This window comes from Equus quagga, chromosome 7 (genome assembly GCF_021613505.1).
Source record: "Equus quagga isolate Etosha38 chromosome 7, UCLA_HA_Equagga_1.0, whole genome shotgun sequence".
NCBI lineage: Eukaryota > Metazoa > Chordata > Mammalia > Perissodactyla > Equidae > Equus > Equus quagga.
The window spans coordinates 40,429,887-40,457,223 of NC_060273.1; the positions used below are offsets into that span (position 1 = coordinate 40,429,887).

The 27,337-nt window shown below is 57.2% G+C and overlaps 1 protein-coding gene across 3 annotated transcripts; it reads left to right on the forward strand.

Moving 5' to 3' along the window:
* Positions 1-1,682: 1,682 nt before the first annotated feature.
* On the forward strand, positions 1,683-26,920 carry LIMK1 (LIM domain kinase 1). Of its 3 annotated transcripts, none has more exons than XM_046665317.1 (15): positions 1,683-1,779; positions 8,305-8,443; positions 8,760-8,869; positions 10,067-10,273; positions 16,168-16,273; positions 16,389-16,555; positions 17,649-17,832; positions 18,722-18,808; positions 19,145-19,276; positions 20,441-20,500; positions 20,756-20,821; positions 23,241-23,397; positions 24,986-25,041; positions 25,301-25,458; positions 25,544-26,920. In XM_046665317.1, the coding sequence occupies exons 1-15, from the start codon at positions 1,697-1,699 to the stop codon at positions 25,704-25,706; spliced, it is 1,875 nt and encodes a 624-aa protein (XP_046521273.1). In that variant the 5' UTR covers positions 1,683-1,696; the 3' UTR covers positions 25,707-26,920. The 3 variants fall into 3 exon arrangements, 2 of the variants coding, with proteins under 2 accessions (XP_046521273.1, XP_046521274.1); XM_046665318.1 differs by lacking the exon at positions 1,683-1,779 and adding an exon at positions 4,910-4,988; XR_006889236.1 differs by lacking the exon at positions 25,544-26,920 and having other exon boundaries at positions 23,241-23,500; positions 25,301-25,378.
* Positions 26,921-27,337: the final 417 nt, after the last annotated feature.

Consider the following 27,337-nt stretch of genomic DNA (forward strand, 5'->3'; position numbering starts at 1 on the left):
AGGGGGCGCGCCGCGGGGGCCGGGGGCCGGGGCCGCGGGAGGGGGCCGGGCCGGGCCGCCGCGGAGGCCGGGTCTGCCGCGAGGCCGCGCCCCTGTCTTCTCCGGGATGAGCTCGTCCTTCTGAAGCCCGCAGGCCCCTCCCTGACGCGCTCCCACCCGCTTCTCTCTCCTCGGCCCTGGGTGGGCTGCCCTCCCGCGGGCGGAGGCCCCTCCTCCCTTTCATCCCCGCCTTCCCCGGTCCTCGGACAGACGACCACCCCGGATGAGTCCCAGATCCGCCCTCCATCGCCTGCTCTGTCCCCGCGGGACTCGCCCTGGGGCCACCCCTTATGCAGTCTCTAACCCGGGCCGGGAAGAAAGAGGCGCTGGGAAAGCCGCATCCTTGGGTCTGAGTCGCCTGCCCGGCTTCGTGACCTTGAGTCAGGCGCTGAAGTTTCGCTCAAGCCAGGCCTCAGTTTCCCGTCTGTACAATTGGGGGCCGCGTAGTTGGCCTCCGGTCCGAGTGGTTGGAGGCCAGATGGTCAGAGCGGAGATATGCCTCCAGGGAACGGGAGACTGTATGCTGGGGGCCCCCACCCCCTCTCCCTGCACCAGACCTGCTGCCTGCCATCAGCCTTGGCAGAGAGGATGACTCGCATCCCATCCTCCTCTTCAGCCGCTTCCCCCTTACTGGGGTCCAAGCTTGAGGTGGCACGATGGTTAGGCTATGAAGACCCCCAGGACTCCCCCAGCCCAGGACAGGATCAGATCTCCTTCCCTGCGTTTCTTCAGCCGGGCCATCACATAGGCCCACTGGTCCAACGCAGGTCCTAAATGCCAGCTCCTGCAGCACTGCCCTCTCCTAGGGCTACTGCCAGTCCTCCCCCAGCTCCTTGAAGGCCTGCTTGGGGCAAGGGTCCACCTCACCATAGCCCCTCCGTCCCTGGGTGCTCATGGAGAGGCAGGCTGTGGCTTGGAGCCTGGCTGAGTGTCTCTCCAGGGCTCAGTCTCCCCAGCTGTCCGATGGGAAGGGGCAGGCTTGGATCTTCCAGGGCCCACCCTGCTCCAAGGGTGCCAGGCCCCAAGGATGACTAAGCATGCCTAGTGGCCGGCTTGAGGAGGTGCCAGCCCTCCCCAGAGCAGGTGTCTACGAGTGCCCGGCTCTGCAGCCCCAGCCCCTAATCAGGCCAGGGCATAGCCAAGGCTCAGTCGAGGCCAGCACCTCTGGGCTCCCTGCCCTTCCCCTCCTGGGGCGGGGGAGGGGGGCTTCAGCCCAGGACGCACCAACCTGGCCCAGTCTAGTCCCTGCCCTTTGAAGAGTCCTTTTAGTACCTCTTCCTGGGCATGCCAGGGGGGAAAGGGAGCGGTGGCAAGAGTGTTACCCGCTGCCTTGTTTCTAAATCCTGCTGCTCGCTTTCTCTGCATTTACCTTGCTAGACCCTGAGTTGAAAACTGCTGTTGCTGGAGGGTGGACATCTGACCCTCCTCTTCAGTTTCCAGATAGGAAAACTGAGGCCCAGAAGGGCTTGGCACCTTAGCCAAGGTCTCAGCAAGACTCTCAGACTTACGTCCTTCCTTGTGCTTGGCGCAGTGTGTGTGCACAAGGATTTGTGCAGGTGCACGTGGGGTCCGCAAGACAGGCTGGGCCTACACCCAACTGTGCCTCCTAAGAATCGTTCCTAACTCACTTTCCACCCTTGCAGGAAGCGAGTTGCCCATGTGTGCGAGCTGCGGCCAGAGGATCTATGACGGCCAGTACCTCCAGGCCCTGAACGCGGACTGGCATGCAGACTGCTTCAGGTAGGGCGGGCTGGCCAGGAGCGAGCGCCCTACGCGAGGCCAGGAGACCTAGGTGTGCCTCCTGGGGCTGCCTCTGGTGGTGACTTCCAGGGAGTCCTCAGCCTCCATTTCCCCCTCTGTAAAATGTGACATTTGGACAAGAAGATCCCTAAAGGCATTTCTGTTTGGTCCTTCTAGACCTCTGAGGGGTGGAGAGGGGAGACATGCGTTTCAGCCAGTGCTGCCGAGGCCAGCTGGCGCCTGGGGGGGGGATGGAGTGGAGAGCAGTGCGCCCTTGACCTGGTGCTCATGCTCCAGGGGAGGGAGGGAAGCAAACCTGGCCTTGGGAGAAGCTGGCCCTCCTTCACCAGCCCCAGTCTGGTTGTGAAGATGCATAGCCCAGTAAGACCAGCCCCTTCCTTCCAGAACCAACCCCCAGGAGTAGGAGAGAGGGTCAGGGCTGTGGCCGAGCACATGGGGACCCAGAGGCGGCCTAGCAGGACCATCCTGAGAAGCAGGAGCAGGGGATACCCTTAGAGTTGTCTGTAGGGCCAGAGCAGGGGTCTCCCGGAACGTGACATGCCCCAGGGGAAGAAGGGTGGCAGGAAGGAATCCCAGGCAGAGGGCCCAGGAGGTGCAGAGGCTGGAAGAGCAGAGTTCAGGCGGGAAGCCACTGTGAGGGCCAGACGGTGAAGCTGGGAGACCCAGCGGGGGTCGGGGCATCGACCGCCAGCTGAAGGAGTTTATTTTAGGCAGTGGGAACCTCTGACAAGGTGGTTTTTTCCTTTTTTAAGAATAATGTTTAACATTTTCTACAATTTAGTAAGGGCCAGGCATTGTTGTGAGGTAACTGTTATAAAGTAAATATTGTATTTCCTCCATTAACTGGGACACAGAGAGGTTGATTCTCTTGACCAAAGTCACACAGGCGGGCAGGGAAAGGTACACACAATGCCCCTCCTGGCTGGGGAGGCCAGAAGAGAGGCCAGCAGCATGCCCTGGGGTTCCCAGTCAGGTGTTCAGAAGGAGGTCTTCAGGGAGGAAGGGGTCTGTCAAGAGGCAGAGAAAACCACGTGCACAGAGACAGGGCAATGGGACGCTTGGGGGAATGGGAACAGCTCATCTGATTGGAACAGAGCGAGTCGAGGGACCCGGTAAGGAGGCACAGTTGGGACTGATTTGTGAAGGATCCTGAATGCCAAGATAAAGACCTTCTGAGGGCAGTGGGGAGCCAGCAGGGGAGGGACGTGGGCAGAGGTGCTATTGAAAAATGCCATCCCAGTGGGCGGATGGTGGCAACTCAGCAGGGTAGGGACTGTTACAACGGTTTAGGGATCTGCGCTCAGCATGCCTGACCTCGGACAGTGACTCAGAGTGGAGAGAACGTCAGATAGAGAAGGGACAATATTTGGCAAGTATTAGTCATGTTAGCCAGCATTTATTGAGCACTCTTAATGTTTCACTAAACCTTCACCGTAGCCGAACGAGGTGCCATTATTTGCCCAGTTTGCATGTGAGAAACAGAGGCTCAAAGAAATCAACTTGCTGAAAGTTGCAGCAGCTGGAGCTGGGATTCGAGCCTGTGTCTGCCCCACCCTCAGTCACTGCAGAGTTGAAGCAGGCCAGGCCTCGGGGTGGAGCTGGGGCTGGTGCCTGGCGGGGCAGACTCAAAAGTGGTCTAGATTTTGACCCTGGCTGCTGGGGCGGGTGGTGGTCCGCTGGCGCTGGTGATGAATTGTACCCTGTCCATGTTGAGTGGGAGGCGGGTAGACCGTCTGGGGGGCAGTACCCTGCCCAGAGCTGACCGAATTGATCTGAGACCAGTTAGAGGTGGGAAGACCAGAAAGAAAGGCCCACTCAAGGCTGGCACTGAGATGGGGCCAAGAGAAATCAAGGAAGAACTCTGGGGGCCCCTGTGCCTGAGGTGGGGAGGGAGGTGGGGCCTTGGGAGACATGGGGGAAGCCCGGGAGGGAAGCAGTGGGGCAGGATGCACTGAACGTAGCTTTGGAGGGGCCCTGCCCTGTGTGCCCAGAGAGGTGGGGGCAGTAGGGAGAAAGCGTCTTCGGGCTGTCCCTGGTGTGATGGGGACACCAAGAAGGTTCCCACAATGAGGGAGGGCCCACATTGTGGCTTACACGGGTGTTCCTGTCCCAGTGGCCTGCAGTGCTCCCAAAAGCTCCCAAAGCTGGATGAGACCAACAGTGTCCTCACCTCTATCTATGACAATTAGAAAAGCGACTCGGAGAAGTGTCACTGCTTTCCTGGGCCCCATGACTAACAGGCACCCAGGCTCTGGATTCTGCCTGGTTTCCCTCTGGAAGCATCTCAGTGCCATGAAGTGGGGCTGACACCAGCCCACGAGCTCTGAGGCCTTGCAGTGGGAGAGTTGCTGTGGGATCACAAGATACCTCTGGCATTAGCATTAGGGGTCATTGTCACCCCAGGACCTGCCCCTTTCTCTCTTCCAATTGTCCCACCCACCATGGGCCCCACCTCCCAGAAGTTTATGCCAGGCCCAGATTGGTCCAGGCCTCCCTTTGGCCCAGCTGCTGCCTCTGGGAGGTGCCTTTCCAGAAGCCTGCAGTGCACAAGCCCTGGGGCTGCCATGGCCCTGGTAACATCTCTCCAGAGGCTGGATGGGCTGGCCCTGGGCAAGGAGGGGCAAGCACGCAGATGGCACTGGGGCTCGGAGCCTGGGCCAGGATGTGGCCTCCCCCTCTTCAGGGGACCTTTCTGCCCCTTCGAGGAGGACAGACTGTCCATGCAGGCCGACCTCCATTCCCTTGGGGGCACCACCAGAAGAAGCAGCTGCTTTGGAGTGTGTCCCTGTCCCCAGACAGTCCCAAGCCCCTAGCGCCTTTGTCAGAGCAGAGCCCAGGGGCATGGAAAGCGCTTTTCTCGGGTGTGCAGGCCTGAGGGCGGAGTGCCAGCCAGAGCCTCCTGGGTGCACTGGAGCCCAGACAGAGGCCCTTCCACTCCTTCCTGTTGTGGGCTCAGACCCAGTCCCCTCGCACCCACATGGCTGGATCCTCCTCCCATGCTGTGTGGCCACTCTGGCCCCACCCTCTGCAACCACCAATCCTGAGTGCCTAGAGTAGGATGGGGAAGCAGCTGGTTGACCCACCCCTGCGTTCCCCACTGCACTAGGACTCCAGAGCCCCTGCTGCAGGGGGCTGCAGAGGATGCTTGCCTCGGCCCCGAGAAGAAACCGCTTCCTCCGAGGGGCCAAGTAAGTTGAAAGCCCCCACCCCTCCTTCCCAGGCTTCACCCAGGGCCCCTGGTGTGAGGGCTGGGGCGGGAGGCAACCGTGGGACAGACCCACCTGGGTCGAGGCTGTGGGGCAGAAGTGAAACTCCTTGGTCATTGCTGGCCGCCTCTTGAGGGGAAGCAGGCCGCTGCTGAAGCTTCTGGCCCTGCTGGTACAGTGTTCTCGTGAGGCTGGTCCTCCAGCTGCTCCTTCTTCAGCCCTGGTGTCCGGGGATGTGGGCACGCCGGGGCGGGATGGACCTGTCATTGGAGAGGTTGCCACTGCCTCCTAGCCCAGCCCTCCCCAGGCCTCCCCAGTGATCTCTCCCCTCCTGCCCGAGCCTGGCTGTGTCTTCACCTGCTCTCTGGGAGGGGTACCCTGTATCAGAGCAGACAGACAGCTGTCCTCCAAGAGCTCCTCTCTGTTTGGCTCTAGGCCACTCTACACATCCTTAGTACCTGGTGCTCCTCTCTTGACATCCTTTGTCAGCAGGGCATGTGGGGGACATCCCTAAGAGGCCTGCCTGCCCCCCTTCCTCCTCTGGCACCTGGCTGGATGTTGGCCTGACGGGAGAGGGGATGGACAAGGTCAGGGGCTCCTGTGTGCCTCCCATCAGCAAAGGTCCACTGAGGCCCCAAGTGCCAGCCACTGCGTGAGCCTGGGCCAGATCCCCGTCTGAGATGGAGGTCCCCTGCCCCCTGTCTGAGATGGAGGCCAAGCCAGGGTGCCCTGCAGCAGCCCTGAGGACGCTGTGATGGTAACTGTGCCAGGCGGAGTGTCTAGCAGGAACTGCTTTTGTTGTCTTTGGGGTCCAGCGCTGGTGCCTGGCCTGGGACCCCAGGGGCCTGAAGGTAGATGGCAGAGACAGGTGGGCACACACAGGCTGGTGGTGCAGGCTGCGGGGGGTCACTGGGGGCCCCCCAGCCGGGCCCCTGAGCACGCTTCAAGGAAGCGGTAACCTGTGAGCGATTACACTCATGGAGCCCTTGGGTGAGTCAGCGTTGGGTCTTCCAGGGCTGCTGAGATGGGTGACGATGATGCGTGTTTGTGAGTGAGTGAAGGAGTAGGAGTTTGCAGCCGGGAGAAGAGTATTCTCTCCCCTGAAGGAAGGCAGCTGCTCCTGAGCCCGACCAACACACCCACCTCGAGGCAGGCGGGGCCCTGCTTCCTGCAGCCTGGCAGCCGGGGAGGAAGGAGGAGGTTCCTGTGATGCTGTGTGTCTGGTCTGCGGAAGGGCTCAGTGAGTGGATGGGGCTTCCCCAAGGTCACGGTGCGGTGCCCCGCCACCTCTTTGCAGAGCTAACTCCTCCTGCTGTGCACCTTCCTGCTAGGTTAAACCCACCCTGGGGACATGTGCCTCTCCCCATCACGGGGCTTCCTCCCACCTGGCCTTCTTTCCCCAGGCCTGCTGTCTGTGGGCACCCAGTCCTAGGGCCACGAGGGGGCGGGAAGGGCTGTGGGGGCAGTGAATGACATCATCGCTCCATCCAGCTGCAGCTTCCTGTGCCTCCTCTCACCTCCCTGGGTGGTGGCGGTCTCGGTCTCGGAGGCCCTCCCTGCCTACTCCCCCGTCTCCTGCCCCTCAGAACCCCCTTCCTGGATGCCCTCCCAGCAGGGGCTTCTGAACCCAGGCGTTTTGTGCTCCTCCCCACCCCAGCCCCTGGCTGTGGTCCCCGTGCTCCTCCCTCAGGCTCCCACACAATGGGGAACTGGCTGGATCCTCTTAAAGGGACAGTGTCCCGCCAGCACTCCAGCTGCTGTCGTCTCCCTCCTCCTCGTCCCAAGTTTCCTAGTTTCACTAAATGAACAGTCAGTGAGTGTTGAGGGCTTCGTGAAGGCTGAGGGAGGGTGGGGGGTTCCCTGGCTGCCTGGGGGATGGGCTCTCTCACCCAGCGCCCGGCCTTCCCAGCCCACCTCTCTCCTGGATTGTTTCCCTACTGAGCTCTGAGCGTGGGGCCTCCTGTCCCTGCGTGACCTTGGCACATGACCCCCAGTGCCCAAACAGCAGTGGAGTTGAATGGATTCTGGACATGGTGTGTGCTCCAGCCAAACGTACGGATGCACCCAGGACCCTGGGTCAGGCTCTGCAGAACATGGCGGGGCCTGTGCCCCTGCAGGCTCACTGGGGGTCCTGCATTTCTGTGTTTGCTCATCCTGGCTTAGCTGGGCTGCTGGTCCCCACCCTACTCAGACGCTTGGGTGGAAAGAAACCAGGCATGGCGGTCTAGCTCCTGGCCTGTGGCATGGCACCTAGAAGCCGGTGCGTCGTTTCTCCCCATCTGCCCTTCAGGGGCCCACCAGCCAGGCCTCCCTGGTAGGCCCTGGTGATGGTGCAGGGGGCCCCTGGCGTTGATGACCCCACGCCTCTGGGCATTCTCCATACAACGCGACTGCTTTTCTGAGGGAAGGCGTGGGGACTAAGGCTCTGGCTGGGCTGCCCCTGAGCCCCCTTCTTGTGACTGGCAGCACCTGCAGGGCTGGCTGGGGTCTGGGAAACCAGGAGCTACCCTGTCTTGACTGATCCTGGCCGGTCTTAACTAAGCTTAGCTCCTGCCTTGTATCTTAGCGGAACAGGGAGTCGCTTTGTGGGGATTGTGGCACCAATCATGTGACCTTGGGCAGTTTAGAAACCCCAAGGCTCATCTACCTCATCTCTGAAATGAGGCTAGCTGTGTCTGCCTCATGGTGGCCTGTGGCGAGTCAGTCATTTAATCAGCACAGTGGGAAGGGGCTGGCACTCACAGGTCTTCACAGCTCCACAGGTCACGCAGCTACATCAGCTGGCCGTAGATGCTGGCCGGATGCTGGCCGAGCTGCCTCCTCATTGCTGGGAGTCTGGGATGGGAGGGGTGGGGAGCAGACTAGACTAGAAGAGAGGCCCACGGTTCGTTCCAGCCCCACTACCTGGATCCTGGGCTCCCAGGTTCCATTCCTCCCTCCACCTGCTAGTGACCAAGAGCAAGTCACTTGCCCTCTCTGGGCCATCGTCCTCACATGACAAGGACAGGGCTGAGATGAGGAGCGCCTCTCACCTCGGGGCCAGCCGGTGGGCCAGACGCTCTGGATGCAGAACTGCTCTGGGTGGTTGTGCAGGCTGTGCACTGCATGGAGGCTTCCAGCCAAGGGGCCCACATCCATTCCTGGCTCCACTTGCCAAGTCCCAGCGTAGGCTGCTTCTGCCCAGAGAGGGCACCTTTTTCTCCTTCTTCCAAAGGCACCTCTGGACCTTGGCAAGGCCTCGATGTGGGGGTGGGGTGGGGCCTGGGCCTTCCTGAGCCCCAGCACCTCTCGCCCGCAGGTGCTGTGACTGCAGTGCCTCCCTTTCGCACCAGTACTATGAGAAGGACGGGCAGCTCTTCTGCAAGAAGGACTACTGGGCCCGCTATGGCGAGTCCTGCCATGGGTGCTCGGAGCACATCACTAAGGGGCTGGTCATGGTAGGTGCCCCTCCCCCACTCACACCCCTCGCCTGGCGCGCGTGTCCATCCACATGTCCTCACAGGTCTCCCTGCTCCAGCTCTCTCTTGTTCTTCTCCTCACCAGTACTCTGATTCCCTCAGGCCTTCTGAGCCTGTTTGTCTGTCTGTGTGTCCCTCGGCCCCCTCTCTATGGAGCCAGCTCTGTCTGGGAGCTCAGCTGGCTAGCCAGACCCCTGAAGTTTATCTGGGGCTCCCCTTCTGAGAGGAGACTGAGGGGAAGAGCTAGGGGGCCTGAAGGGGCCGCTGAGCTGGCTTGTCCCCCATTTGCCGCCAGGTGGCCGGGGAGCTGAAGTACCACCCCGAGTGCTTCATCTGCCTCGCGTGCGGGACCTTCATCGGGGACGGGGACACCTACACACTGGTGGAACACTCCAAGCTGTACTGGTGAGTGCCCGGGCCCTGCTCCGAGCCTGGTGCGCCCACCTGTATCACAAGTCTCCCCACCAGGGCCCCTTCCGTCCCTGTGTGGGAGCGGTCATTGAAAGCGTCATGGAAGTGATAGTGTAGAAGTCATGGGAAACATGACACAGGAGCCCCACTGAGAAGGCCCCAGACATCAGCTTTCTTACTGACGGATTGCTGCGCTGCTGTTCTGGCACCGACCGCCAGAGTCAGCGCTGGCCCCGTGAGTTCAGGGCCCGGTCCCAACAAGACCGCCCTCGCTTCAGATGCCAGCCACAAGATCAGGGGTCCCCAGGCCACTCCCAGTCCTGACTGGCTGGTTACAGAGTCAGGGATTCCCACAACCCACTCAGGTTCGATAACTCGCTAAACCGCTCACGGATCTGAGGAAAGTGCTTTCCTTAGGATTGCAGGATTTTTGTAAAGGGTACAAATTAGGACCAGCCCGATGAAGAGACCCAAAGAGCAAGGTCTAGGAGGGTCCCAAATGCAGAGCTTCTGTGCATTCTCCCTGTGGAATCAGGACGTGTGATGACCCCCCTGCTCTGGCATCACCACTTTTTATTGGGGTTTATTTTGTAGGCATAATTGAATGAATATTGAGCACGTGATTGAACTCAGTCTCCAGGCCCCCTTCCCCCCTTGGAGGTCAGGCTGAGTCGGAGCCCCCGCCCTCCAGTCACAGGGTTGGTCTTTCCGGTGCTGAGCCCCATCCTGAGTCATCTCCTTAGTGTAAACTCAGGTGTGGTCTGAGGGGCTCCTGAGAAACAGAGACGTTCCTCTTCCAGCCTCTTCCCCAGGAACCAGAGACAAAGAGGAGACAAATTATTTAGTCCACAATGCTTATAAAGCTGGATTTGAGGGTGGTGTGGCTTAGTCCCAGATGGGCTTTTAATGACTTCCTCCTGAACTGGATTTATCCGCAGGCCTTGGCCCGGCCAGCTCACAGCATGGCAGAGAGTAGACAACCCAGAGTGACTGAGCCCAGAGAGGGCGGGCTGGGCTGGGCATGTGCAGTTCCTGCTCCCAGTCCCATCGGGCAGCTGAGACCCCCTGCCTCCCATGGGGAGGAGAAAGGGACTGGGGGATGGGGGAATGGGGGAAGTGGTGATGCTGGTGACTGTCCTGACACTCTTTTCTTCCCACTCTTTGGGTCCCCACCGCCTATGGCTCGTGCAGCGGGCACTGCTACTACCAGACCGTGGTGACCCCCGTCATCGAGCAGATCCTGCCTGACTCCCCCAGCTCCCACCTGCCCCACACAGTTACCCTCGTCTCCATCCCAGCCTCATCTCATGGCAAACGTGGCCTCTCGGTCTCCATCGACCCCGCTCACGGCCCACCGGGCTGCGGCACAGAGCACTCCCACACCGTCCGCGTCCAGGGGTGAGTGGCTGGCCTGCCGAGGCTGCAGGTGGGTGGCTGACTGTGGGGCTGGGGGCCCTGAGACCAGGTGAGCATTTGGGCACAGATAGAGCCCAGCTCTGACTACGTGGTATACCAGATGCCTGGTCCAGTCTTTCCTTTAAAAACCGTTACAAGTGCTGGATAAAATATTTAGATTTTTTTCTTTAATCCATATATGATCCAAGAAGAAAGAGGTGTAACCAGGTCAGTAAGGAGTAAAGGAGGGAGCCAGGGGCGTCGCAGAAGACTGAGGGCAGCCGTGCCTTAGGGGCAAGTCTAAACCGAGTGAGCTGGGGCTTTGACAGGCAAGTCCTTCTGTGGCTGGGCCTCTCAGAGCCCCGACCTGCTGGAGGAGGCTGATCTCACGGGAGAACTCCTCCCTCCCCCCGCCACTGGGACCCCAAGGCTCTCAGGGTGGGGACGAGTGAGAAACAAACCACACCTTCCATCAGCCCCCCACTCAGCTCCCAGAACTGTAAGATAAACCGATTGGAACCTGGGCGGGAGAGGAGGGGAGTCTCCCCTGAGAATTTGTGAACTTGGACTTGGAAACCAAATTCATCTGCCTGGGCGGTTCAAAAGACCTCAAGGCAAAATTGTAAAAGTTTAACGTCCTTTCCAACTGGTAGTGTCCCAGGCCACAGCGGAGCCGGACGCAGGGCCTTCCTGGAGGGACCCAGCTCCAGGCTTCTTTGAATTTACTTAGAAAGCGTCCCCAGGAAGATGAGCGATTGGGTCACAAACCATTGAACAGAGGAGGAAGCAAGGGACTGGGAGCCAGAGTCAGCAGAAAGGACAGGAAGCAGAACCAGAGCTACAAAAGCTTCAGATAGTGGCATTATCAGAAATGATATAAAATAATTATGCCCAATGTGTCTTAATAAATAAGAGCTGCTTGAAAAATGAATAAAGAGCAAATAAATTTGGAAAAGAACCAAATAGAACCCCTAGAAATGAAATAAATAATTATTCAAATGAAAACATCAGTGCAAGGGTTTAACAGTAGAGTAGGGTTTAAACAGCTGAAGAGAGAAGCGGAGACACAAAAAGATGCAAACTGTGAAGGAGATTGAGACACGTGGAGGACAGAGTGAGAGGGTCGAGTCATCTCTTTGGAATCCCAGAAGAAGAGAGAGAGAAGGGGAGAGGGGCAAGATTTGAAGACACGATGGCTGAGAACTTCCCAGAACTGGTGAAAGACACCAGTCCACAAACTGAAGCCCAGTAAATCCCAAACAGCAAAGTAAACAGAAAGCCACCCATGCATCACCCATCTAGTGGAACTACCACACCAAAGGCGGAAGACCTTAACATTGGCCATAGGAAAAAGACAAATTACCAAATTACCTTCAAAAGAGGCCACTTAGGCTGACAGCTGATTTCTCAACAGAGACAGTGGAAGCCAGAAATCAGTGAAATGATATATACAGTAGTCATCACCCTAGAATTCTATACAGACGAACCTCATTTTATCATGGTTCGCTGTATTGTGCTTCTCGCAAATACTGCGTTTTTTACAAGACCCTCTACCAGCAAAAAGATTATGACTCACTGAAGGCTAAGATGATGGTTAGCATTTTTTAGCAATGAAGTATTTTTTAGTTAAGGTATATAGATTTTTTTTTTATTTTTTTACTTTTATTTTTGTTCCCTCCCCAAAACCCCAGTTACGTCGTTGTAAGTCCTCTGGTTCTTCTGTGTGAGCTGCCGCCACAGCATGGCTACTGACAGACGGGTGGTGTGGTTCCACGCCTGGGACCGAACCCAGGCCACTGAAGCGGAGCGCCCCGAACTTTAACCACTAGGCCATCAGGACTGGCTCAGTATGCTGTTTTTCAGACATGATGCTATTGCATACGTAATAGACTACAGTATGCTGTGAACGCAACTTTTACATGCGTTGGGAAGCCAAAAAATTCACATGACTTGCTTTAGCACAATAATTTGCTTTTTTCTGGTGTTTTGGAACCAAAACTGCAGTATCTCTGAGGTATGCCTGTACTTGAGGAAAATGTCCTTCAAGAATGAGAGTGAGGAGCCAGCCCTGTGGCTGAGTGGTTACAGTTGCGCGCACTCCACCTCGGCAGCCCAGGTTCACCGGTTCAGATCCCGGGTGTGGACCTGCTCCACTCATCAGCCATGCTGTGGCAGTGACCCACATACAAAGTAGAGGAAGATTGGCACAGATTTTAGCTCAGGGCTAATCTTCCTCACAAAGAAAAAGAAGAGTGAGAGTGAAATAGAGACATGTTAAGGCAGACCAAACCAAGATTTGATACTAGCAGATCATCCATAAAGAAAATTCTAAAGGATGTGGAAAAGGTCTGAGATGCAAGAAGGGAAGAACATTAGGGAGCCAGCGCAGTTGCTAACAGTGTGTGACGTTAAGCAGCACCCTCGTCCTCCGGGCTTTGGGATCTTGGAATAATGAGGAAGCTGGACACCTTGGAGTCTTCTAAGGTTTCTCCTGGGCCTTTGATGACTCCTTGAGAAGTAGTCTTAAATGTCCCCATGCCCAGGCACTGGTGAGGAGTGAGGATGGCGCTGGGGAGGGGAGCCGCTGGGCTTGGCTCTGCCTCGCCACCCACCTCAAGCATCAGCCGGGCCAGCAGCTGTGCACAAGTGAGCGGACAGACTGGTGAGAGAGATGGGGAAGCTCCCAGACCAGCTGGTCCCTGGAAACCAGGCAGAATTTGAGAAATGGAAAGCCAAGGACACCTCGTCCCTGTCTCCCTCACTGGGTGAGCATTCTGTCCAGCCAACATCTGCTTTCCCAGCAATTTCTGCAGAGAGCCACGCCCTTCTTGGAAGCGGCCCAGCTTGCCCAAAGGCCCCTGACCAGATTTACTGGTTTGTTTTAAGCGAGTCGTAGTTGACCATTTTTCATTTATTTATAGGAGCCTTCTAAGGAAAGTTTAATTCACTGGTGCCCCTGCCCCCTGCTGCCCTAGCAGGAGACTGAGGGAGGGGACATGGGAGTCTGAGACATAGATTTTTAAGGCTATATTCATGAGAAGCCTATATCGATGAAAGTATAGTCGTTTTTTCAACTTTTGACCTTGAAATTTTCAAATTTACAGAAAATTTTCTAAAACAATAAGTATATTGAATACCTATGTACCCTTCACCTAGGTTCACCAATTTTAACTTTTTGCCACATTTGGGGTGTGTGTATCTCCCTCTCTGTATGTGTGTGTATTCATATACACGTATATACTGATGTATTTATACTTACATGTGCACACATGGTTACCATTTACTGAATCATTTGACAGCAAGTTGCAGACATCATTGACCCTTCCTCCCCTCCCAAAAAAAACTTTAGACATTCTCCTAAAAACAAGGCCACTCTCTTAGATAATTGTCAGTTGTACATTATAGTGCAGTTATGACACTTAGCAAATTTATCATTAATACATACTTTTATCCAATATACAACCCATATTTGAGTTTTCCCAATTGTCTCGATGCTGTCCTTTCTAGCAGTTTCTCTATGATCCAGGATCCAATCCTGATCGTACGTTGCATTGATTCATTATGTCTTTTCAGTCTCTCTTAATCGGTGACGGTTCCTCAGCTTTTCATTGTCCTACGTGACGGTGACATTTATGAAGAGTACAGGCCAGTTGTTGAGTAGAACGTCCCTCCGTTTGGGTGAGACTGATGTGTCCTCTTGGTTAGGTTTAGGTTGTGCGTTTGGCCTGACGCTGCGTAAGTCATGCTGCGTCCTTCTCCGTGCATCTTACTGGTAGACATACAATGTCAATATAGTCTGCCCTCTGTTGGGCATACATCAAAGTTGTCAACTTTGATTACTTGGTTCAAGTGCAGTCCACTCTCTCTGCGGTAAAGGCTCTCCCCCACCCTCGTAATGTAATCATAAGTCATTTGTGAGATTGGAGTCTGTAAATATCCAACAGCCTTTTCACCAAGTGATTCTAGCTTCCATCCATGATTCTCACCTGTGTCAATTATTACTCTGATGGCTACAGAAAGGAGATTTTCCAACTGTGTTCTTTCTTCTGCATTTATTACTTGACCTTCTACTATAACGAAGAGCTTCTCCCCCATGTGAGAATATACCTTTTTTTAATTGAAGTATAATTGACATATGATATCCTGTTAGTTTCAGGTGTATATCATAACGATTCAGCATTTATATACATTACAGAGTTGATCAGCATAAGTCTGGTTACCGTCTGTCACCATACAAAGTTATGACATCGTTATTGACTATATTCCCTGTGCTGTACATTACCTCCCCTTGACTTATTTATGTTATAACTGCGAGTTTGTACCTCTTCTTCTCCTTCACCTGTGTCACCACCCCGCCCACCGATGCCTCCCGCCTCTGGCAGCCACCAGTGTGTTTCCTATGGCTATGAGTCTATTTCTGCTTTGTTTTGTTTGTTCATTTATTTTTTAGATTCCACATATAAATATTTGTCTTTCTTTGTTTGACTTATTTCACTTAATATAATACCCTGTAGGTCCATCCATGTTGTTGCAAATGGCAAGATGTCATTCTTTTTTATGGCTGAGTAGTATTCCATTGTATATATACCACATCCTTATGCATTCGTCTGTCGATGGACACTTAGGTTGTGTCCGTATCTTGGCTCTTGTAAATAATGCTGCAGTGAACATAGGGGTGCAGATATCTCTTCAAATTAGTGTTTCCATTTTCTTCGGGTAAATACCCAGAGGTGGAATTGCTGGATCATATGGTGGTTCTATTTTTAATTTTTGAGGAACTTCCATACTGTTTTCCATAATGGCTGCATCAGTTTGCATTCCCACCAACAGTGCACAAGGGTTCCCTTTTCTCCACAACCTCACCAACACTTGTTATTTCTTATGTTTTTGTAATAGCCATTCTGACAGGTGTGAGGTGATATCTCACTGTAGTTTTGATTTGCATTTCCCTGATGGTTAGTGATGTTGAGCATCTTTTCGTGTACCTTTTGGCCATTTGGATGTCTTCTTTGGAAAAAGGTCTATTCAAGTCCTCTGCTCTTTTTTTAATCAATTACGTTGTTTTTTTGATATTAAGTTGTGTATGCTCTTTGTATATTTTGGATATTAACCCCTTATGTATGATTTGCAAATATCTTCTTTCATTCAGTAGGTTGCCTTTTCGTTTTGTTGCTGGTAGAATATATTCTTGATAATGAAAATTTTTTAGGAATCTGTTTTTCCTGAAACTCAGTCTCATCCCTCAGCCCTTCCCCACCTCAGGGCAGAGACAAAGTGAACATTCCTTAAAAAGCTTTTATGAAGACAAAATGAAAACCCGATAACTAACAGCAAAGAGCTAAAAGAAGCAAGTCAGTTTGGCAAATTCACCACCCCGTGAGCTAGCGTGTGGCTTCATCCCCTCCTGCACTATGCAGCTGTGGCTCAGGGCAGGTCGCTGGCCCCTTCCTGCCGACTCCAGAGGAGTGGGGGCCTTAGCCTCATCCTGCAGGGCAAGTGTGGGAGTCACTCAGGAAGCCAATGGATCTGGACCCTTTTAGGACTCATGACACTGGTCTGCTCCAAGCATACAAGGCAGCTGGAAGGATAGGTCTGTCCTCCATGGCAGAGCCAACGTTCTGTTGAACAGCAGCCCCTGAGCATCAAATACTGGGTGGCAGATACCTAGGGACATGCCCAGTTCTTCAGTTTCACACCCATGGCAGACATCAGTAATCAATTACAGAATTCTTCCCACCAAACCAGAACTCAGGGTTCTGGACAGTTGCCCCCTAGTGTTTACACAAGATAGGGTCATTTGCCCCCTCATCCCTAATCTGATCCCCTTGGCCTTGGTTTCCTGTCAGGGCTCTAGGGCGAAGGCAGGAAGGGAGCTGACCACTGCTTTATGCCCACAGTGTGGACCCAGGCTGCATGAGCCCAGATGTGAAGAATTCCATCCACGTTGGAGACCGGATCCTGGAAATCAATGGCACGCCCATCCGGAACGTGCCGCTGGATGAGGTATGGGTCCTCGGTCTGGAGAGCAGGATTGGAGGTGGTGCCTTCCTGCCTGGCCCTCCCCAACCCTCATCCCCACCACCTCGGGCTCACGTGTCTGCACCCCTGCTCTCCCCAGATTGACCTGCTGATCCAGGAAACCAGCCGCCTACTCCAGCTGACTCTTGAGCACGACCCCCATGACACACTGGGCCATGGGCTGGGGCCTGAGCCCAGCCCTTTGAGCTCCCCAGCTCACACTCCCAGTGGGGAGGCGGGCAGCGCCACCCGGCAGAAGCCTGTCCTGTAAGTCAGCCTGCCTCGTGCTGCATCTGGGTACTTTCACTGGCTCTGGGCCTTGGGGGATGGGACCTGGTCCCCACCCTCCAGTCGCTCACAGTCTGATGGGGAGTCATTCCTGCAAAGAAGCAGGCCTGCAAGGGACACTGGGGGTGATAAACAAGGGTAATGAGAAGTAGGACGTGAGAGCCCCTCCCCCAGTGAGGGTTAGAGCGCTTCCAGGGTGGCCCAGCACCCAGGCTTCTGGAGCAGCTGGCAGGTAGCTCAGGATGATGCAGCCTCACGTGTGGCTGGGGAGGGGTGGGCTCTGAGGTGAAGCCAGTGGCAGGGCTTCAGATGTGGCAGGGGGCTTTGGATTTTGTCTGCCTGTTGTGGGCCCCACTGAAGGGTGTTGCACCAAAGCGATGTGTTTCGCAGAGGCTAGTCGTCCCCTATGCGGGAGGGTGCCCCAGACCAGAGTCGGCTGGGGGGCTGTGGCAGTGGTCCAGGTGGGAGGGGCCAGGTGCCCCGTACCCTCTTGAAGGGAGGCCAGGGGGCACAAGGAAGAAACCCAGAGGCAGCCTGGTCCTCTCTCCACTTCCTGTGGGGCCTGCTCAGGACTCCTGGTAAAGACATCTGGGGTGACAGCCTTTACTCTAACAAACAGCAATGTTGAAGGCACGTATTTCCTCCTTGCCTGCATTTGGAGCTCAAGCCATGCTGCAGGACCACCTAAATGGCAGGGGTATGGGCATCCCAGGCAGGTTGTCTGCCTCCGCACCCCACAGCCTCGGACCTGAATGCTGGGAGACAAAGCATCTGCCTCAGGGTCACCAGCAGAGAAGGCCAAGGACAAACATTGCTCCCAAGGGCACCTGCAGGATAGTGGGCCTCAAACGGGAAGTCCGAGCAGGACAGGACACTGGGTCTGGGCATCGGGATGGGGCAAGAGCCTTATGATGGCCCCAGGAGAGGTGCCCTGTGCCCCCTCCACTGGAACAGGGTGATTATACATAGTCTGGCATAGATGGGAGCATGGCAGGTGGGAAGAAGGGGGCAGGGCCTTGGCCAGGTGGCCCCCTTGCCCCAGTGGCACTGAGCACTGTGTCTGTCTCCCCAGGAGGAGCTACAGCATCGACAGGTCTCCAGGTGCTGGCTCACTGGGCTCCCCGGCCTCGCAGCGCAAGGACCTGGGTCGCTCCGAGTCCCTCCGCGTGGTCTGCCGGCCACACCGCATCTTCCGGCCGTCAGACCTCATCCATGGAGAGGTGTTGGGCAAGGGCTGCTTTGGCCAGGCCATCAAGGTACGGCGTGTGCCCAGGCAGGCACGGGGCCGTGAGTGGCACCCGGAGAGCAGTCTGGGTGTGACCATCAGTCCTCCTTCCTCCTCCCACCAGTGCCTCCAGGGATCCACAGTGGAAGGGTGTCCCGCTGGCTTCCAGACTCCCCGGCCAGTGCTCTCCTCCACCGGGGCCTCCTTGAGCTATTTGGGAGAGGGGACTTACCATAGATAGACCCCAAACTGTATGTGGAGGAGGTTGTTGGAACGTGACTCCTTGGGGTAGAGGATGGGAGTGCAGCCAGACTGACCCTAAAGGGTTCCTCCCCTGGGACCCCATACTGAGCCTGATGCCAGGTCTCTCGTGGCCTCTGGGCTGCTTCTCCCCTCACACTCGCCCCCAGCAGAGAGAGGAGCCCTTCTCTGGCTCTGATGTCACCTGGCTGTGACCAGGCTGGAAGGCTCAGATTCTACAAAAGGTGCCAGCCAGGCTGCCCACATGTCCACACAGACCCCAGCCCCTGTCCCTGTCCCTGTCCCCCTTGCCTGGGGAGGAATCTCTGGTGGAGCCACCGTTCGACCTTCAGGAGACCGTCCAGCAGAGCAGAGGGAAAGCGCTGGCCTCTAGCTCCAGCAGTCCTGGACCCAAGCTCCCGCCACCCCGTTCCCTGCCACCTGGGTGAACTTGGGCACTGTCAGGAAACCTCCCTGAGCCTCAGTTTCCTCATCTGTAAAGAAATTGAGTCCCACCCACTCGGGGGCTGGGAGTATCGCATGAAACGTCTGTGAAGAGCTCTAAGCCGTCTATCCATCTCCCTGGCAGTCCTGGGGCAGGGATGGGGCCTCCTCCAAGGCAGGCTTAGAGCAGAGCCTCTGTCAGTACTGAGTCTCTGTGCCTCGGTGTCCCCGTGCAGGTGACGCACCGGGAGACAGGCGAGGTGATGGTGATGAAGGAGCTGATCCGGTTCGATGAGGAGACCCAGCGGACATTCCTCAAGGAGGTCAGTGAGCGGAACTCTTCACCAGACGTCTGGGGCGGCCCGTGGTCCTCACCCCCTTCCCCGATTGAGAGCGGGTAGCAAGGGGCTCAGGGAGGGTGTGGCACTCATGCCACACATTGGAAGAAGAGAAAATGTCTTCCAGGAGGGTGAGAGGGGCAAGGGCATCCGTTGGTGTGGGAGCAGCCCGAGCAAAGAGCACAGCAGCTGGCAGGTGTGGCAGGGCCCATGGGGCGCAGGGGCTCCTCCATCTCTGGGACCATCTGTGGCCTCTGGTGGGACGGCGGAGGGAGGAGATGTGGGCACAGCCCCGGGCCCTGCCTGTTCACACCCCACCAGGTGAAGGTCATGCGATGCCTAGAGCACCCCAATGTGCTCAAGTTCATCGGGGTGCTCTACAAGGACAAGAGGCTCAACTTCATCACCGAGTACATCAAGGGGGGCACCCTCCGGGGCATCATCAAGAGCATGGTGAGTATCCGGGCAGAGGCCCACGTGCTGTGCCGTCCCAGCCACTCCCCCTCTGGGACCCCTGGGACCCAGCCTCCTAAGCTCTTCGATGGGGTCAGCCTCTGGTCTCAGAGACCCTCCCAGCCCTGGTTCTGAATGGAATAGGGAGCAACAGACTCCGTCAAAAGCTGGGGCCCAGAGAAGGGTGGCAGCTTCGCTGAGGGGATGCACAGACTGTTGGCCGCCCTGCAGGGTGCCAGGCCCTGCCTCAGAGCAGCCCGACCCAGCCGCACCTGCCACAGGTACCTGAGGATGGGCACGTTCCGTTACCTCTCTGCCGGGGGCCTTTGTTTTGCTTCTGGCAAAACCAAATCATTTTTACTATTTGCCATGTTCCAGAAAATTCAGAACTTTCTTTAAGGGCTTGGATCACATCACAAATCCATCTCGAGAAATAAAATGCTTGCAGCGGGGCCTTCCAGCTGACAGCGCCCCGGGGCTCCAGGGCTCACCCCACCCCAGCATCACCCTGAGACAGCGGGACCCTGTTCCCTCCCATGCTGATGCCTCCCTCCCTCGGCTGGACTCCCTGGTGCTGCCCGAGGTGGTCCCTGCAGCCTCCTAATAGGTGTAACTTCTCAGAAGGGATGCTGTGGGCACCCACGGTTTAGAGACGCAGGACCCACCCTAGGTTGCCTAGCTGACCTCTGAACCTGATACACTCTGACGTCCCCGCCCTCCTGCCTGAGGTCTCCATGGGGTGGGGTGACAGAACGAGGCATTTCTCCAAATGATCTGAGCCCACAGCCCTGCTCTCCCCAGCCCAGGCTGGCACTCTACAGGCGACCTCACCGGGCCAGCTGTCTCCACCTGGCCCTGAATGTAGGTTCAGATTTTTTAAAAACTTGACAGAACAGGATTTTATAGACGATAAATAGAGCTTTTCTTCTCAGAGTTGGCGAGTGAAGAACTATGGGGGAATACTCCCCTACTATTGGAAATCAGCTTTACCGGAAAGCTGTTTTGAATTACTCACCCACACCCCTTAGAACGGACAGTGGTGGGTGCAGACGAGAGTGGGGATCATTAAACCCTCTCGGACACCTGCCCCCGCCTGCCGCTCTCTCACCCACCTGCCCTGCCCATGGCCCCATTGGCCCATCCTGGCCCTCTCTCTGCCCCCAGGAAAGCCAATACCCATGGAGTCAGAGGGTGAGCTTTGCCAAGGACATCGCCTCGGGGATGGTGAGTGGGCCCTGCTGCCGACATCCCGGGGGTGTGGGCAGGGCCATCTGACCCCTCTTATAACATGTTCTCTGCTGCTCACCTAAGATTCCACTCGGAGTTTAGAAACGAAGCCACGGGAAGCTCTGAGAGGGCGGACGGGATCAAATGGGGAATGGGAAGAGCGCCCCACATGGCGTGATGGGGGCGGGAGGGGAGCTGGGAGCCCTGGGGTCCCTCCGCGCAGCCACCTCCTGACCTCCATACCCCCCACAGGCTTACCTCCACTCCATGAACATCATCCACCGGGACCTCAACTCCCACAACTGCCTGGTCCGTGAGGTAAGCAGCCTGGACCCGGGAGGGGACAGCAGGAGCCCCGCCCATGATTCTCCCAGCCTCGGGGCCTCCCCTGAGCAGGGCTCCCTGGGGCGCCTCCCTCACTCCAGTTTGGCCTGTACGGAAAGGCAGGGCCAGGAGGCAGACAGACCTGGCTCTGCACTGACTGTCAGTGTAGCTCCAGCTCTCTGAGCCACCCACATCCCAGGCTGTAGGAGGATCCGATAAACTGATAAAGGAGAAAGTATTGAGTAAACTGTAAAGGACAGTGAGCGTGGCATTCACAGAGAACGGTCCACAGCAGGGTGGCCAAGCCTGTAGCAGGCAGCACCAACAGCTGCAGGTCCGGAGGAGGGCTTGGACGTGTGGGCTGTGTGGTCCGGGCAGGCTGCCCGAAAGAGGCTTTAGGGGGACATACTTAAGTGGGGGGCCGTGGAGGCAGGGAGCCCAGGGTCTAAGGGGCGGTGATTTAGGGGACCACAGGCGGTCCACAGAAGGCAGTGGGGAGTGACTGGCCATGCCCAGCTGGAGAGGCAGCATCCTGGTTTGCCGGGGCTGCCAAACCAAGTACCACACGCTGGATGGCTTGAAACAACAGAGATGCTTCCTCAGAGTTCAGGAAGCCAAAAGTCCGAAATCAAGGTGCTGGCACGGTTGGTTCCTTCTAGAGGCTGTGAGGGAGCGTCTGCGCCTCGCCTCTCTCCCAGCTTCTGCTGGCTGCTAGCACTCCTTGGCGTTCCTTGGCGCATCACTCCAGTCTCTGCCTCCATCTTCACACGGACGACTTCTGTGCGTCTCTGTCTTCTTCTTACAAGGACACTGGTCGCTGGTTTTAGGGCCCACCCTCACCCAGTATAACCCCATCTTAACTGATTACATCTGCAAAGACCCTATTTCCAGATAAGGGCATTTCCACATAACCAGTTAGGTTCTGGGTGGACGTGAGTTTTGGAGGGGACACTACTCGTCACACCGCAGGCAGGTCGAGATCTGGTCCTGGAGGAGGTTCTCCAGGTGACTTCAGCACAGGAAGAGTGTTTCTGGTGGCAGGAACAGCACGTGCAAGGACCCAGTGGTATGACATTCAGGAAGTGATGAATAGCTCACGTGGAGTGAGGGTCTCAGCCCTCTGGGAATGTCCACTAGGACTGGGACTGGGAAACACTAGGCAGTGAGCACAGAGAGGTGGGTGAGGCTGGATCCACAGACCTCCCAGGCAGCCGGCTCGGACTGCCCCTGCCGGCAGTGGGTGTCACTGCAGGGCCAAGCCGGTGTAGTGGGTGGGACGAGGAGAGGGTGACCCATCGCAGCCTGGATCCCGCAGCAGGGGCCATCGCTTGGGAATCTGATGAGCGTCGTGAGCCCTCCTGTCCCCAGAGTCCATCTACACACAGCCCAAACCTTTGCCTACCGTTTGGGGGCCTCCGGGAATCCAGCGGCCGCCCTGGCTGCCTTCCCTGGAGCTCTGTCCTGGAGCAGCATCTTTGGACCCCCATGCCTTGGGGGGCTCGTCAAAGCGCAGAGGCCTGAACCCCACTCCGATCTTCTGAAAGGGCCGGGGCAGGAGTCGGCTCCAGGACAGTCCTGGTGGACCCTGGCCTTCAAGAACCCCCTCTGGGGGTCCAAGCGTCCGGGGTCAAGACCTCCCCCAACCAGCCTGCCACCTGGTATTACCCCCGAGGGGGTGGAGCCCTGAGAGGGGCCGTGTCACCTGAGGCCCCATCAGGGGGGGCTGGGGACGCATGTTCCACCCCTCCCCCGTCTGCCGTCTTTAGAGTTTCTCTAGGTGACTGTCCGTGTTGGCATCACTCCCAGGGGTGGCTCAGGGTCCTTCCCTTCAAAGCGAACCTGTCCTGACCCCGCCTGGCGGGACCTTTCCACCTCGGCCTCTCTGAGCTCACTCCTCAGTGTCCACACAATAGTGGCCAGTCCTGGAGCTGGCACGTAGGGACCAGACTTGCAGGGCTCCCCACTGTCCCTCTTCTTCCTGATGTTCCCATCTTGCTGGGCAGACACAGCAGTCAGCATCTGCACTCTGCAGGATTCCAGGCGGGTGCTGGGAGGGGCTCCCTCACACCTAAAACAGTAGAGCTGACCTGCTGGGTGGCTTGGGCAACTTTCTTAACCTCTCTGGGCCTGAGTCACCTCATCTGTAAAGTGGGGATAAAAATAACCTATTCCTCACCAGATTGTTGCAGGATTAAGAGACGAAAGCTGTAACAGGCCAGGGAGAGGACCTGGGTCTCTAGCTAGAATTACTGCTCTCCTTCCCTCCACAAGGCCAGGGCCCTGCTGGGGCGCACAGAGCGCTCAGAGAGGCCCATGTTCTCTGGGCTGTCTGCGCATGGGTGTGGGGTCCAGGCTAGGAGCAGGTGGTGCCAGGAGCGTGTCCGAGTGTGACCCCGCTTCGTCGACCCCCCAGAACAAGAATGTCGTGGTGGCCGACTTCGGTCTGGCGCGGCTCATGGTGGACGACAAGACGCAGCCCGAGGACCTGCGAAGCCTCAAGAAGCCGGACCGCAAAAAGCGCTACACGGTGGTGGGCAACCCGTACTGGATGGCGCCCGAGATGATCCACGGTGAGGGACGGCTCCCTCTGCCACGCCCCGGGCCTGGGGTCCCGGCAGAGCTACAGCTGCCTGACCCCCGGCCTCCTGGGCCCCTCAGCTTCCTCTGAGTCCTGTAAGTCATTTCCCAAAGCTGCCGTAGTGGATTACCACACGCTTGGCTTAAAAGACACGCGTTGCCGTGTGGCCTGGAGGTCAGTTGCGCTGGGCTGAAGTCAGGCTGTTCCCTCTGGCACACGAGGGGAGAATCTGTCTCCCTTCCTTCTCAGCTTCCAGAGGCTTCTCCCTCCTCGGCTCATGGCCCTTTCCTCCCTCAGGGCGAGCAGCGCAGCCTCTTCTCTCTGACGTCGGTGTCCGTTGTCACATCTCTTTCCCTGACCCTCCTCCCTCTCTCGTAAGGACCCTGTGACTACGCAGAGCTCACCCAAAACTCCAGGATCACCTCCCCATCTCAAGATCCTGAACCACACCTGCAAAGTCCCGCGTAGGGCGGCGTGTTCCCAGGGCCCATGGAAGGGGACGTGGACCTCTTTGGGGCCATTACGCAGCTCAGCACAAGTTCTCTCTCTCCCACCCCATTTTTTTTTTTATCAGGCCCGTCACACAGTGGTCCCGTGTGTGCCTGAGGTGGGGTTAGAAAGCCCCTCCACAGGCAGGTGGCGTGCAAGTGCAGGATCAGGGCAGGCAGAGACGGGGCCACCTCAGCGCCAGCTCTGACCGAACTTAACATAGGCCCCCAAGTGACTTCACCTGTAAAATGGGACTAAGGGTCCCCATCTTTAAAGGGCAATGTGAGGATCAGATAATCTAATCTAGCCAGCGTTCACTGAAGTAGAACGGCTGAGGGCATTGCTGTTAACATCGTGAGGTGACTGGAAATATTCCCACTTTACAGATGAGGAAACTGAGGCTCAGAGAGTCTATCTCGGCTCCTGAGGCTGCGGTAACAAGTCACCACACACTGAGTGGCTGGGAACAACAGACATGTGTTGTCTGGCAGGCCTGAGGGCTGGAGGCCAGTCAGGTGTCCCCCTTGCAGGGACCTTAGGGGAGAAGCCATCCGTGCTGCTTCCAGCTCCTAGTGGCCGTCTCGGCACCCCCAGCCTTGTGGCCACATCCCTCCAGTCTCTGCCCTCTCTTCACGCGGCTGCCTCCTCTTCTGTCTCTCTAATAAGGACACTTGGGATGGTGTTGGGGTCCACCCACATAATCCAGGATTATCTCGTCTCAAGACCCTTAACTTAATCCTGTCTGCAAAGACACTTTCTTCAATAAAGTAACATTCGCAGGATCCACGGTTTGACGTGGTTATCTTTCGGGGCCACCATGAAGTCCGTGACTTGCCCAGAGTCACACAGCTGGTCAGTGACGGAGCTGGGCCTGGAACTTCGCACCCAGGGCTCTCATCCTCACCCCCAGGGCTCCCAGAGGGTTTCCCTGGTGGGGTCGGGGGCAGAGCCTAACCCCTGATTCCGTGGAGTTGCCAGCATCTGTCTTCTGGTCCCGACCTGCTGAGTGGGGCATCGTCCCTGGACCGGCCCCCTCAGCGATTGACATCCTGGCCCCGCCTCGCTTCCTGACTGTCGGTCTCTTTGTCCAGGTCGCAGCTATGACGAGAAGGTGGACGTGTTTTCCTTTGGAATTGTCCTGTGTGAGGTAGGTCTGGGGCGGGCAGCAGTTGGCGTCGGGCCCAGCGGCTCCTCTCCGCCCCCCAGACTTGCAGGCTGCAGGCTGGAGTCTGCAGGGGCCCCAGCCAGGGAGGCTCCTGGGAACAGGGTTGCCCACAACCACCTGCATCCCCTGGGGGTGCGGTGGGCAGACTGGCACCAGGCCCAGGGTGACCAGTCCCAAACCCACCTGAGTGGCACTCGGCCCCAGGGGCCCCCGGGTAACTCCTGGGCCTCATGCTGGACAGATCATCGGGCGGGTGAATGCTGACCCCGACTACCTGCCCCGCACCATGGACTTTGGCCTCAACGTGCGAGGCTTCCTGGACCGCTACTGCCCCCCAAACTGCCCCCCAAGCTTCTTCCCCATTACTGTGCGCTGTTGTGATCTGGACCCTGAGAAGAGGTGAGTCGAGTGGGGGCCCAGCCTGGGGGGTGGAGCCAGTCCCCAGCAGAACCAGAACCCACTGTCCCCCTGCCTATCACCCCAGGCCCTCCTTCGTGAAGCTGGAGCAGTGGCTGGAGACCCTCCGCATGCATGTGGCCGGCCACCTGCCACTGGGCCCACAGCTGGAGCAGCTGGACAGGGGCTTCTGGGAGACCTACCGGCGTGGCGAGAGTGGACTACCTGCCCACCGCGAGGTCCCTGACTGAGCCCGGCCTGCCCAGCTGCCCCCGTGCCCCTCTCCGGAGAATCTACCTGCACCAGATCCCTTTGCACGAGTGGCCAGGTGTGGAGCCCTCACTGGAGCAGTGGGCACCCAGACCCCTCCCCAGTGCCAGGCCCTGACTTGCCTTCTCCTACCCTGAGGGCTGTGGCCCCTGTCCTGTCTCTGCCCCCGGCCCCAGAGCTGGCTTGGCTGCACACACACCACCTCCTCACCCTGCCTTACCTCTGTCTTGGGGGCCGCCCCATCTCACTTCTCCTTGCATGAGCTGGCGGGCCTATGTGAGTTTGCCCCGTCCCATGCCCACCACCCCAGCCGTCCTGCATACACTCCGCCTGTCTGCAGCTCCTCCGAGGCTGGGCTGGAGGACAGCTTCAGCCCGTGCCCTGTCGCGGCTGGGTACATAGGCGGGCATTTCTCAAGGGAGAGGCCATGTTCCCAGGAGCTGAGTGGGGAGTCGGGCCCCTCACCCCCAGGGTGGGGGGTCTAGGTAGCAGCAGATGTTGATAGCTATCCAAATCCCCAAAGAGAGAGAGGGCCGCTCCTGCAGGGGAGGTCCTTGTCGGCTGGGCAGCAGCCCTTTCTCGCTTTGGGTCTTTTCATTTCTTTATTGAAGCCACTTTAGTGAGAAGCAGGTACCAAGCCTCAGGGTGAAGGGAGGGTCTCTTGGGGGAGAGGGGAGCCGTGGTCCCTGGGCCAGAGCTGCTGGCAGGAGCAGCAGAGGGAGGCTGGGCAGAGCGGACCAGGCAGCTGTCCACCAGCATCCCAGCCCCCCGACGTTCATCTCAGTGCCCCCTCCGGGCCCCTCCCCGAGGCTCCCTGCCAGCAGCTGGAGCAGCCCCTGCACACCCCTCCCCACGCCCGCTGTCCTCTGGGTTCTTTCTGTGTAATCTATTTTTTAAGAAGAGTTTGTATTATTTTTTCATACGGCTGCAGCAGCAGCTGCTGGGGGCTTGGGGTTTTATTTTTTTGGCGGGAGGGGGTGGGGGGGCCATTTTGTCACTTTGCCTCAGTTGAGCGTCTAGGAAGTATTAAAACTGTGAAGCCTTCTCAGTGCACTTTGAACCTGGAAAACAATCTAAATAGGCCCGTGGGACCACGACTCAAGGAGGTGGGACCATCACCTCCATCCGGGAATCGTGATGTCTAAGGAACAAAACCCAGACTCAGAACAATAAAATAAATTCCGTACTCCCCCCACATCCCGCGTGGCCACGTGTGTCCAGGGGCCCTGAGGAAATAGGACGAGAAGGGAACTCTGTGACCAGAAGCCTGGTGGGAAGAAGGAATGGAGGGGCGAGTAGGGTGGGCGGAGGGTGCAGAGGGCTGGAGCAGAGGTGGCAGCCCCAGGGGACTGGTGACCACTTTCTCTGAGCTGAGTTTGGGAGGCGGGAGGAGGGGCGGGCGATCCTAGGGGATGTGTTGCTTTCATTTCATGTCTTCTTCTTTCTGAAACTTAAAGGGTCCAATCAGGATAACAAACCACACTGGTTACTTCAGAGTAAAGCATTAATCCAGGGAGCTGCTTAAGATGTGGAGAGATCGTGGAAGGATAAAGAGTGGACACTGGGGTAACCCAGAGATGGTGCACTCAGGAGGCACTCCCACCTCTGGTGG